This window comes from Vanellus vanellus (genome assembly GCF_965231255.1).
Source record: "Vanellus vanellus genome assembly, contig: HAP1_SCAFFOLD_2076, whole genome shotgun sequence".
In the NCBI taxonomy this organism is placed as follows: domain Eukaryota; kingdom Metazoa; phylum Chordata; class Aves; order Charadriiformes; family Charadriidae; genus Vanellus; species Vanellus vanellus.
Window position 1 is genome coordinate 8,845 of NW_028128347.1, and position 10,602 is coordinate 19,446.

The window sequence follows — 10,602 nt, forward strand, 5'->3', positions numbered from 1 at the left end:
TGTGGCCAGGCGTGGGCAGATGCCCAGGTCCTGGCAGGGCAGGACAGGCAGCCAGTCTCCCCGTTTGCTGCCCGTGCTGGTACCACGCATCGTTGGGATGCGGGACAACCCGGCCGATGCTGAACCCTGCCACCCCGGGATAAGCGATACTGGTAGATCTCAGGGTTATACCGATGCCCGTAGCCAAGAGATGTAGGTGTCCCCTCTGCTTCGATCGGCTCCTCCTGAAGGGCTGTGATGGAGATCCGGAGCCTGAGATGACCTTCAGCCATGTGGGGGGAGCACAGGACTGCCAGCGTGTTGCAGCAAAACCCTGACAGCCTTTGAGTGAAGCTTTTTAGGGTACAAATAAGCTCACCCAAGAAGCTGCCCTGGCTCTGAGAGCATTCCCAGTGTTGGGTGTGGAGACAGTGGAGGCTTGAAGTACTCCTGGTGGTGGTAGATACCCCCAGCCCCAGGTATCTCCCTGGGTTGCTTTAGGAAATGTCCACTTTTGGCTTTTTTTCCCTTTTTCTTATGGCTTATTTTGCACCCAACATCCTCAGCTGCCCCTTTTCATGCAATCACCCTCTGGGACCTGATCTGAATGCACCTTATAACCGCGTTAATGGCAAGTCCCTTGGGACACGGCAGGGAGGGAGTCACCCGTCAGCACCGGCACGTCTTCCAGCGGTCCCTCTGCCGGACCTCGGCGGGCGTATGTACCTCCGCCGCCCTCGGGCACCCTGCCACGCACACCGCCTCTTTTTAACCTTCTCGATAGAGTTACCGACCGCGACACTTTGTGTAACACTCGGATCTGTCTGGAATAAAAGAGTTTAAAGACTTGGCGCTGTGGTCCAACCTCTGTGCGGCCATTTAACGTGAAGGATGTCGGGATTCAAAGGTCTGGTCTAAACTGACAAGTTTCTTATGGGCTGGTTTTATGGGGGAGAAGCTGCCAGGGATGGGGCTGTTCCCTGCAGCACGACGGGATGTGGGGAGGGAGTTTCCCAGCAGCAGGAATTATTATATTTGTGTGTGTGTATAATATTATATATAATTATAACCTATTATATAGAGAATAAAACAATATGTAAATATATAAAATATGTAAGTCTATAGACTTATAGGTAATATAAATTATAAAATACAGTATACTCATTATATACACATATGTATATATTGTGTGCATGTATGTATGTGTATAACTGTGTATATATATGTGTATATATGGTAAATTGTATATATAATTATTATATTTGTGTGTATATATATTTTATATTTTTACATATGTATCTAAAATTACTGTAAGCATCCTTTCCCCCAAACTTCAGCGAGGTGTGGGAATGACGCTCGTCCTTTGTCTCCCAAGACCCCCCCACCCAAGTCCCTCATTGCCTTTGCCATCGCCTGGCACCCCGTGTCTCGGGGGAGTCCCCAGGCGAGGATATTCCCGGGGGATCAGGAGGAAGCCAGAGCCCTTTGGATCCCGCCTCTCCCGACATTCAATCCCTGACGCAGGTGTGAATCTGCCGGCCCCGAAGCTGCCGCATACCTCTCATACCTGCGGCCACCCTGGCGGTGGCCCCGCTCCACTGGGGACCCCCGAGGGAGACCCCCATCCTTACGGCCATCCTCATCCCCCCAACACCCACCACAGTGGGGCCACCAAGCTCTCCGGGCTCCATTGCTCCTGTGGGACCCATCCCTCCCCAGTGACACCCGGTTCCCCCCACACCAGTTTCCCCACGGCTGTTCGACCAGCAATAGGAGAGGGGGACGGTCCCCTTGTTGTCCCCCCTCCTCTACTGAGGCAACCAGACAGGTTTCCAGCGGATTTTGCTTTTTATTACCACGCAGTAACACACACTACAGCTGCTGACTACCTACGACAGGGAACGCACACACACAGGCACAAAAATAAAAGAATAAATTAAAATAAAACTGTGTAAAAAAAAAAAAAAAACAAAAACGGAGAAAAGGAGGGAGGCAAAAAAAAAAAGCGAAAAAGGAAAATGAAAAAGGGGTTGGTTACACTGAGCTTCTAGGTAGGACGTTTTTATTTGATCTCATGGCTGACGGACGGCTTCCAGCGCGGAGGAGGATGCGCGGTCGCGTCCTGGGGCTGCGGGCACCCCGGCAGCCTCCTCTTCCTCCTCGGCTCGGCGGCGGGAACTTCCCGAAAAGCACCTCCGAGGGATGCCCCGGGCGGCGGGGGGGGGACGGGGTGTGGGTCCCCGGTCATGCCGGGCGCCCCGGAGGAAAGGCAGCAGGCGGCGGCAGCGGTGGCTTCAATGATGTCCCTAGAGTTCGTTTGGCGATGCCGCCTGTGCCCCCCCTTCCTCCCCCGGGTTCCTCTCCATGGTGGCTGCACCAGGAGCCTGTCCCTGCCTTAGTCGTTGGAGGTGACGTCGATGTCTTCTCCGCTCGACTGCTTGGTGGCGAGGCGCCATCGGTTGATGTGGTGGGAACCTTTCTTCTTCTGATCCGAGTCCGGTCCTTCCTCCTCCAGCTTCTGCCGTTTGTATTTTGTCCTCCTGTTCTGGAACCACACTTTCACCTGGGGGAGAGGGAGAGACGGGCGCTCACGGGGGTCCTGACACTGCCGGCCCCAGCGAGGGATGGTGCTGCAACCAGGCAGCAAGCTCAGTTTTCCTCGGAGATCAGAAAAACAGGAGTGCTCCCACTGCCACCCTGCCCTGACTCAGTTTCCCTTTTGTGGCCAGGTGGGATGGGGGAGACAAACACAAGGTTGCGAGATGCTGCAGCTTCCCAGGTCTGCTCTGCTGCCCATCCCGGCCAGGAGAAACCCAAGACAGGTGAAAGACACTCAATCCCACCTCAGACACGGGGCCAGCAGGCACACGGGACCCTCCTTACAGCACTGCAACCTGGTGCCCATCACCCTGGTTTCAGGGCTGTGCCCCAATCGGCACAGCCTGGCAGGGGCAGCCAAACCTGGTCCTGTTTCATTTGGTGGCAGGATGCCACAGGTGACACCATGAGCACAGCGGCCGTGGCTCCAATGACCGTGTGGGACAACACATAGAGCCATCCTCACACCTCCAGTGAGGACCTGTGTCCCAGGGCTAGGGTGGCATCATTAGGTTTGGGCCGGACTGTGTATAACCAGGTAACTAATTCTAGACAGAATATAGTTACAATTATAGATCATTAATTTACCTCATCTAGGTTTCAGGAAGCCTTTTCCACCATGACAGTGGTCAAACACTGTCCCAGGAGCCTGGAGAGGCAGCAGCATCTCCATCCTTGGAGATAACGTCCTCCTCATCTGCCCGAGGCCCAGAGCATCCTGCTCCAACCCCACACACCCTTGATGCCAGCGCCGGGAGCACAGCCTGGGGCAGGGGCTGGACACGGCAGCACGGACACTGCAGTCGGTTTGGGATACTGAAAGCACCTACGTCATCGGTGGTGTGGGATGCTGCGGGCACCCATGCGGCTGGCAATGCAGGATGCCGTGCAGCCGGGGATGCGGGATGCTGCAGCAGGCAGAGATGTGGGATGCTGCAGTTAGGGATGCAGGATGCCGCAGATGGGGATGCGGGATGCTGCCGGCAGCAGTGGTGGGATACTGTCCGGCTTCCCAGGCCCCACAGGACACTAGGTGCCGCTGCTCGGCCACCACTGCTGGCCCAGCACAGGCCAGGCTGAAGCATTTACCCGCTTGCAGGTGGTGTGGTGCCCACAACCCCTCCAAGCAGCCGCTGCTGCACCTTGTCCTCCGGGACTGTCGCCCACCGCCCCCCCCTCCCCCCCTTCGGCTTTTCCCCCTTCTCCTTCTGCATTTATTGCAGGCGACACTTGCTTTCTGCTCCGGAGCCTTTTGTGGCGAGGTGAAGGACAGCGTTCGCACCTCGCCACGTTCCCCAGGTGAGCAAAACCCTTGCAGGGTGCCGCGCAGCCAGCGCAGTACGAGCCCTTGACTTTAAGGCATGCTTAGGCTATTGAAACAGCTGCTTTATGGCACCGGTATATATTATAACACCACCACCACCCCCCCGCCCCGGTCTCAAACCATTTGCTTTCCTTGCTTTGGGGCATTTCTGGAACAATACTGAGCTGGTGCTTTTCATTCAACAACTGCAAAGCACTTTACAAACTTTAATTAAAGCTCTCAGCCCTCTGGGAGCAGGGAAGTTGCCTTATCCCTAAATTATAGAAGGGGAAACTAAGGCATAAAGCAATTAAGATGCTTGAGTGAGGCTCTGTGGAAATCAGGGGTGGGTGTGAAGCAGCTCCCGCATGTAAAGCCTTTCCTCCACAGCTTGGTTCAGCTCAGAGAAACCCACCAGGATACGACCGTCTCCTGCAGGATGAGGCTTTCCTGTGCTTCCCGACTGTCTCGGCTGCGGGAACGGGGGTGTTTCCAGTCTGGATGGGCTCCCTGACCCCTCTGATACCGTATCCCTCGCTCCAACAGCCCAGAAGCCACAATGAGAGAAGTGTGAGAACCGCACAGTGGGCAACTGGGGGATAAGCTGCCCCCTATGATGCCTCATCCTGACTCCAAGAGTAATTGGTTTAAACCCCCAAGCCCGGGGGTTTTATCCCTTCCCAAACCCTTTGCAGTATTAACCGTTGTCATGCCGGGTATTTGTGTGTCCAACTGGTGTGATGCTCATGGGGTCCCCGCCACGGCGCTCCTCGGGGCCTGCCCTGCCCTCCAGGGTCACCAGCGTCTCCCTGTGCTCCTGCTGCGGGATGGGGACAATCCCTGGACGGCTCCTGCATCCCGGTCCTGCCTCTATACTCAGCTCCCATCCACTGCTTCACCTGCATGCACGATGCACTCCCACTCATGTGCAACACCCCACGGGCCATTGCGTCCACCGAGAAATCACACCCTGCTTCGGGGATGCTGGCAGCACCCAGAGAAGCAGCTCTGCCCGAAAGGTGACGTTGCCATCATCACACTGGGGACATTTAAAATCCAGTGGGTTCGTGTGCAGCTCCCCTGAATAACAGCTCTATGACCCAAACCCTGCTGAAGGCTGAGGGCACAGGGATGGGTCTGGACTGTGACTGCGAGGGACCAACCCCATCACCTGGGGCCAGACACAGTGACACCACTCATGCTGTGCCATCACCTGAATGTGCCACCACCTCGAAGGGCAGCGGAGCTCCCCAGGCATCAGTGCTGCACCCTCGCCTATGCCTGCAGTCCCAGCTGGGACTTTTCTTCTAAAAACCCCCCAAAACTTTTAAGAGCTTGTTTTTGGGGATGGTCCTTGGGAGGAAAACACTGCCAGCCCCGGGCTTTGCAGCACAGCCACTCTCCGGCTGTATCTGGGATGCTCATCTTTCTCCTCCCGTGACTCCCAGGCATCCACTCGTTAATTATTACCGCTCCTGCCAGAGCGGCTGTGAAGTCCAGCCAGCCCCGACCCGCTGGCCAGGGCTGCTGTGCCTCCATCCCTGCACACACGGTGCCCGGAGGGGATGCTGGGCTACACAGTACCTCCACAATCACCCCAAAGCCGGGCAGGGATGCTGGGATATAGGGTCTCTCCATAATCACCCCAAAGCCAGGTAGGGATGCTGGGATATACAGTGCCTCCGTAATCACCCCAAAGCCGGGCAGGGATGCTGGGATACAGGGTGCCTCTGTAATCACCCCAAACCTCCCACTTGGCAGGAGGCAGGGTGATGCCTTTGCTTTGGGAAGGCAGATTTGAGACCCCCGAGTGGGGTCAGCACCACATGCTGCTGGGGATGGAGAGGGTCTGCCCGCACGCCCAGGCTATGTTGCGCAAAATTAACTCAGGGAAGTTATTTCCCAGCTCAGCATGCTCCCCTGGGAGGCGAAGCGACCTGACAACGCTGGCGATGGGCACGGTGGTGCAACCGCCCGTGATGCCCTGCCCCGCACCACTGCAGCCTGGTACCCCCCCACCTCCTCCCCGCTCCCCACCTGCCCGGCAGAGGCATCCCACCCACAGCACACCAGCCCCCGTGCACTTACGCTGCCCGGTACCCCCGCTGCACGCCGCACGCCGGGCTCCTTATGCCATCCACCTCATACACACCGTGCCGTGTCCCCCCCCACATCATCCTGTCACACGCAAACCCCACAGATGGCTCCTTGCACAGGCCACCCCGCATCCCCCCGCAGAGCCCTCCCTACGCGTACTCCAGCCTCATCCCACTTATTGAACACTTGTGTTTGCTTCGGGACCATGAGCTGCCGCTGCTTTTTTCCCCCAATCCCTTTTTTTTTGTTGTGTCACGGGCCCGTCTCATCCCAGACTAATGCAGCACCTTGGCAGGAGAAAGGATGGAAGGGGTTAAACACCTCCACCCTTCCTCACCCTATATCCCAAGGCATTTCCTGATGCCGGACAGGTACCCCTACCCTTTTCACCTTCCCCCTGGGCTGCTCCAGGTGTTGCTTCCTGGATGGGGGACCCGGACCGGGCACGGCTCCCTTTTCCAGTGGAAAAAAGCAGCTGTGAAATAGGGCCAGACACCGCCATAACCAGCAGCCCCTTCTCAGAGCCGCTAAACCCATTTGAAAATAATAAAACACACCCACCCGTGGGTTTGGACTTGGGGCCGGGTATCCCTGCCGTGGGTGAAAACACGCCTGTGGCACCCACTGTCACACCGGCGATGCGTGTCACCGAGGACGGGGGGTGGTTTTCCACAGGAGGTTTGCGTGTGCGCAGGATTCCTCACTGGATTAATTTAATAATAATAATAATAATAATAATAATAATAATAATAATAATAATAATAATAATAATAATAATAATAATAATAATAATAATAATATGCCCACTTTTGTAATTTTTGCTCTTCCACCCTGCTAGTCCCGGTACTTCAATGCCCATCCTGTATCACATCCCACTGCCCATTGGGGTTATTTCCCTCCAGGTAATTAAAAGATGTTTTAAAAGATTATTTTTTTAAAGCCACAAAGCCGAAAGGGAAAAAGCCTTCCCTGCCGCCTCGCAGACCCCCATGCAAACCACCGCCGCCTTCGGGGATGCTTTGTGGCCACTCGCTGCCACCGCTGGTCCCGAGCCTGATACTCTCTTCCCCCGGGAGCCGGCCCCAGCCCCGCAAACGCCTCAGCCGTGACCCGCGTTCGCTCCCTGCCCGCAGGTGATGAATTACCCTGCGCCGAGCGGTTGCAGCAGCTTTCCAAAACCATGGAAATACCATACTACAAAATACGCTGCAGTGGATAAAAAAAAAAAAAAAAGAAAATAGATCTATATTGCCTCTTTCCATTTCTAAATCTCCACCCGGATTTAGAGGACGGATGCCTCTGCTTTTTCCCCAATAAATTGCGTTATTACATTTAGGCTCGGGGCAATAATGCAAAATCTGAGAGACTCACTGAGCTCACCCTCGGGCATCCCGCAGCTGCCCTTTCCGCCCAGGCAAGTCACTGTTTGTTCTTTGACCTTTGGATTTTGTTTGTTTGTTTTGTTGTTTTTTTTTTCTTTCCTTTAACATCATTTTCAGCCCGGAGAGGTGACAGAAGCAGCAAGGAAAGGACCTGAGCTGGGGCGGCAGCTACTGCCGTGCCCTGCGAGCCGTGGGGCTGTGGGAGTCAGGATAGCACTGGCATCAGGATACAAACGGCCTCTGGATTTTGGGGGCTTGGTCCATCCTCCCTGACAGCCGCACCTGAGGTTTTCCACTGTCCCCATGACAGTGACATTTTCCTCCCCGTAACTTCCCTTTTGCAGAGATGCATTTGGAGGTTTTGCTTGGCAGAGCCTCGGCAAGGATGAGCCAGGCGGGTACCGGGAACACCCACGGCTCCAGCTTTATTTTCCAATTGAATTAAAGGATAAAAATTAAATTAATTCAGAATATAGGTCAAGCTACGTAGCCAGAATTCGGAGAGAACTTTCTCCATCGACTCAGTTACTGAATACGATGGGAAACAGCGTACCTTCACCCAGAGCGTTTGGGAATAGCTGCTCACCAGGACACCGGGCTTGGACAGAGATGCTCAGCCCTGACTCCCCTGTTTTCCCCCAGCACCGTACGCTTTTCTGTTTCCTTTCATTCCTATGGTCCCCCCAGGTCTCATCATTTCAAAACACCCATGAAATGTCTTTTCTAAAAATTGGAAAGTTGCAGCTGAAATAAATGCCCTTCGGCAGACACCCATCCTTGCACCCATCCTGACTTTCGGGCACCGCGGTGTTTGGGTACAAAACCAAAGCGGCACAACCGAGGCGCATTTTTGCAGCTGTCTGGGGAAGGGTCTCACATTGCTGCTCCTTGTTTAACTGGATTTTTAAAACTGTGTATTGCTCCGGGAAAACACCCCAGGCAAGCAAGAAATAACACCGGCAAACCGCTCCAGAGACTGGCACGACGCGAGACTGGCATTCCCAGCCTCAAGCCCTGCTGGGGACGACTGCAACGACCAAACACTGTGGCTAAAAAAAAACCCTCAAACCCACCCCGAGCCCACGCGAATCCGCACGGTTCAGCCACGGTTTCCACGCAGGATTCCTGAAGAAATCCAGCCGGGATATTGCAAAGCACAGCCCCAGCCCTACACGGTGCCGGAGCTGCCTCTGCCGCCCGATGCTGAGCTGCTCCCACTGGCAGACGGACAGACGGACAGACGGATGGTGGGACTGAGGGCTGTGGGACAGGCGGGTGGGAGGCTGCCGGGGGTACCTGGGTCTCGGAGAGGCTGAGGCTGCTGGCCAGCTGCTTGCGCTCGGCGCCCACCACGTAGTGGTTCTTCTCGAAGGCCCTCTCCAGCCGCAGGAGCTGTGACGGTGAGAAGGCAGTGCGGATGCGCTTGGGTTTGCGGGCGAAGGGGCCGTGGAGGAGCAGGCTCTCCTGGGACACCCTCGCTCCCTGCGGACAGAGAGAGGAGTCAGGGTCCCGCGCTGGCACCCCCAGCCCTGCCGCTCCCCCTTCTGTGGGACCACGGGGGGATGTTCGGGACCCTCTCTTTTGCCTTGTGACATGGGGAGGACAGACAAGGAGATATTGGGGGGGAGCCCTGGACACTTTCCCTGTCCCAAGCTGGCAGCATTCGCCCCCTCCTGAGCACCGCAGTGCCCATGGCACGGCCACGCTCCCTCCCCGGCTGCCCTCGGTCCTGTGGTGGGGCTGGGCATGGGGGCAACGGAAGGGGACGGGACAAGAGAGGGAAAGAAAGAGAGGAAGAAGGGGGAGGCAGAGAAAAAACAGAAAATAAGAGAGAAAAAGGAGATAAAAAAGGAAAAAAAAAGAGAGACAGCCTAAGAAAGTGACGGGAAAAAAAAAAAAAGAGAGGGAAAGGGAGAAGCAAGCAAGACAGAAAAATAAGACAGACAGACAAAAACGAAAAGAAAGAGTGAAAGGGAGAAGGAACGAAAGAGAGAAGGAAGAGAAGGAAATCAAGAAAGCAAGAAGAGAAAGAAAGAAAGAAAAAAGAAAGAACGAAAAAAAGAAGGAAAAGGCAAGAAAGCAGGACGGCAAGGAGGCACTGGAGGAAGGGCAGATGCGGGCAGGTGGAAGGGCAGGGAGCGGCGCAGGCAGGGGACCGAGGAGGCGGCGGGCGGGCTGCGGACGGGAGCGGGGCCGAAGCGGAGAACCCTCCGGAGCCACTCCCGGGACCGGGCCGGGGCCGGTGCGGCCGGTCGGGGCCGTGGGGGCCCGGCCGGAGCCGTGTCCCGCCGGGCCGATGCCCCCGGGCGCCGCCGGCAGCGGCCGCAACTCCCGGCGGAGCAATTTCCGGCGGAGCCGCCGTAGCCTGGAGCCGGACGAGGGGTCGGTGCCGGTGCCGGGCAGATAAACCCTAATCTGGGCTTCTCCGGGCCGGCCCGGCCCCCGGGACCCCCCAGGGCATCGCGGCGGGGACAGCGAGGGGACGGGGATGGAGAGGAACTGGAAAGAAAGGACAGGGAAGAAAAGCGGAAAGTACAGAAAATCGGAGGAAAGGAAAGGAAAGGAAAGGAAAGGAAAGGAAAGGAAAGGAAAGGAAAGGAAAGGAAAGGAAAGGAAAGGAAAGGAAAGGAAAGGAAAGGAAAGGAAAGGAAAGGAAAGGAAAGGAAAGGAAAGGAAAGGAAAGAAAGGAAAGGAAAGGAAAGGAAAGGAAAGGAAAGGAAAGGAAAGGAAAGGAAAAGGAAAAAGGGACAGGACACAGAGGAAGGAAAAAAGGAAAATAAGAAAGAGAGAGACAGAAAAGGAGAGGATGAAAAGAAAGATAAAGAGAGAAAAAAATAGAAAAAGAAAGAAAAAGAAAAAGAAAAAGAAAAGAAAAAGAAAAAGAAAAAGAAAAAGAAAAAGAAAAAGAAAAAGAAAAAGAAAAAAGAAAAAGAAAAAGAAAAAGGAAAAGGAAAAGGAAAAGAAAAAAGGAAAGAAATAAAGAAGAAATAGATAAGAGAAAGACATAAAGAAGAGAAAGAAATAGAGAAAGAAAGAAAGAAAGAAGAGAAAGAAAGAAAGATGAGAAAGACAGAAGGTATAAAATAAAACAAAATCTCGCTGTGCAGACGAGATCCCCCGCAATCTTTCCCTTCATTCACGAGAAGGAGAAGCCCCAAGTCCCGTCTCCCCGAGCCGCGGGGCCGCGCAGGGAGGCGGCAGCGCCGGTCCCGTCCCCGGGAGCCCCGCGATGCCCGTCGGGGA

The 10,602-nt window shown here is 55.0% G+C and overlaps 1 protein-coding gene across 1 annotated transcript; it reads right to left on the reverse strand.

The window, feature by feature from the left end:
* Positions 1-2,374: 2,374 nt before the first annotated feature.
* Positions 2,375-9,858, reverse strand: LOC309684545 (homeobox protein EMX1-like; the record flags this gene model as incomplete). The annotated part of the gene is made up of 3 exons (XM_082500442.1): positions 2,375-2,542; positions 8,656-8,841; positions 9,589-9,858. Coding segments are annotated over 3 exons (624 nt in total), but the record flags the coding sequence as incomplete, so codon positions are not given.
* Between the last annotated feature and the right edge of the window lie 744 nt (positions 9,859-10,602).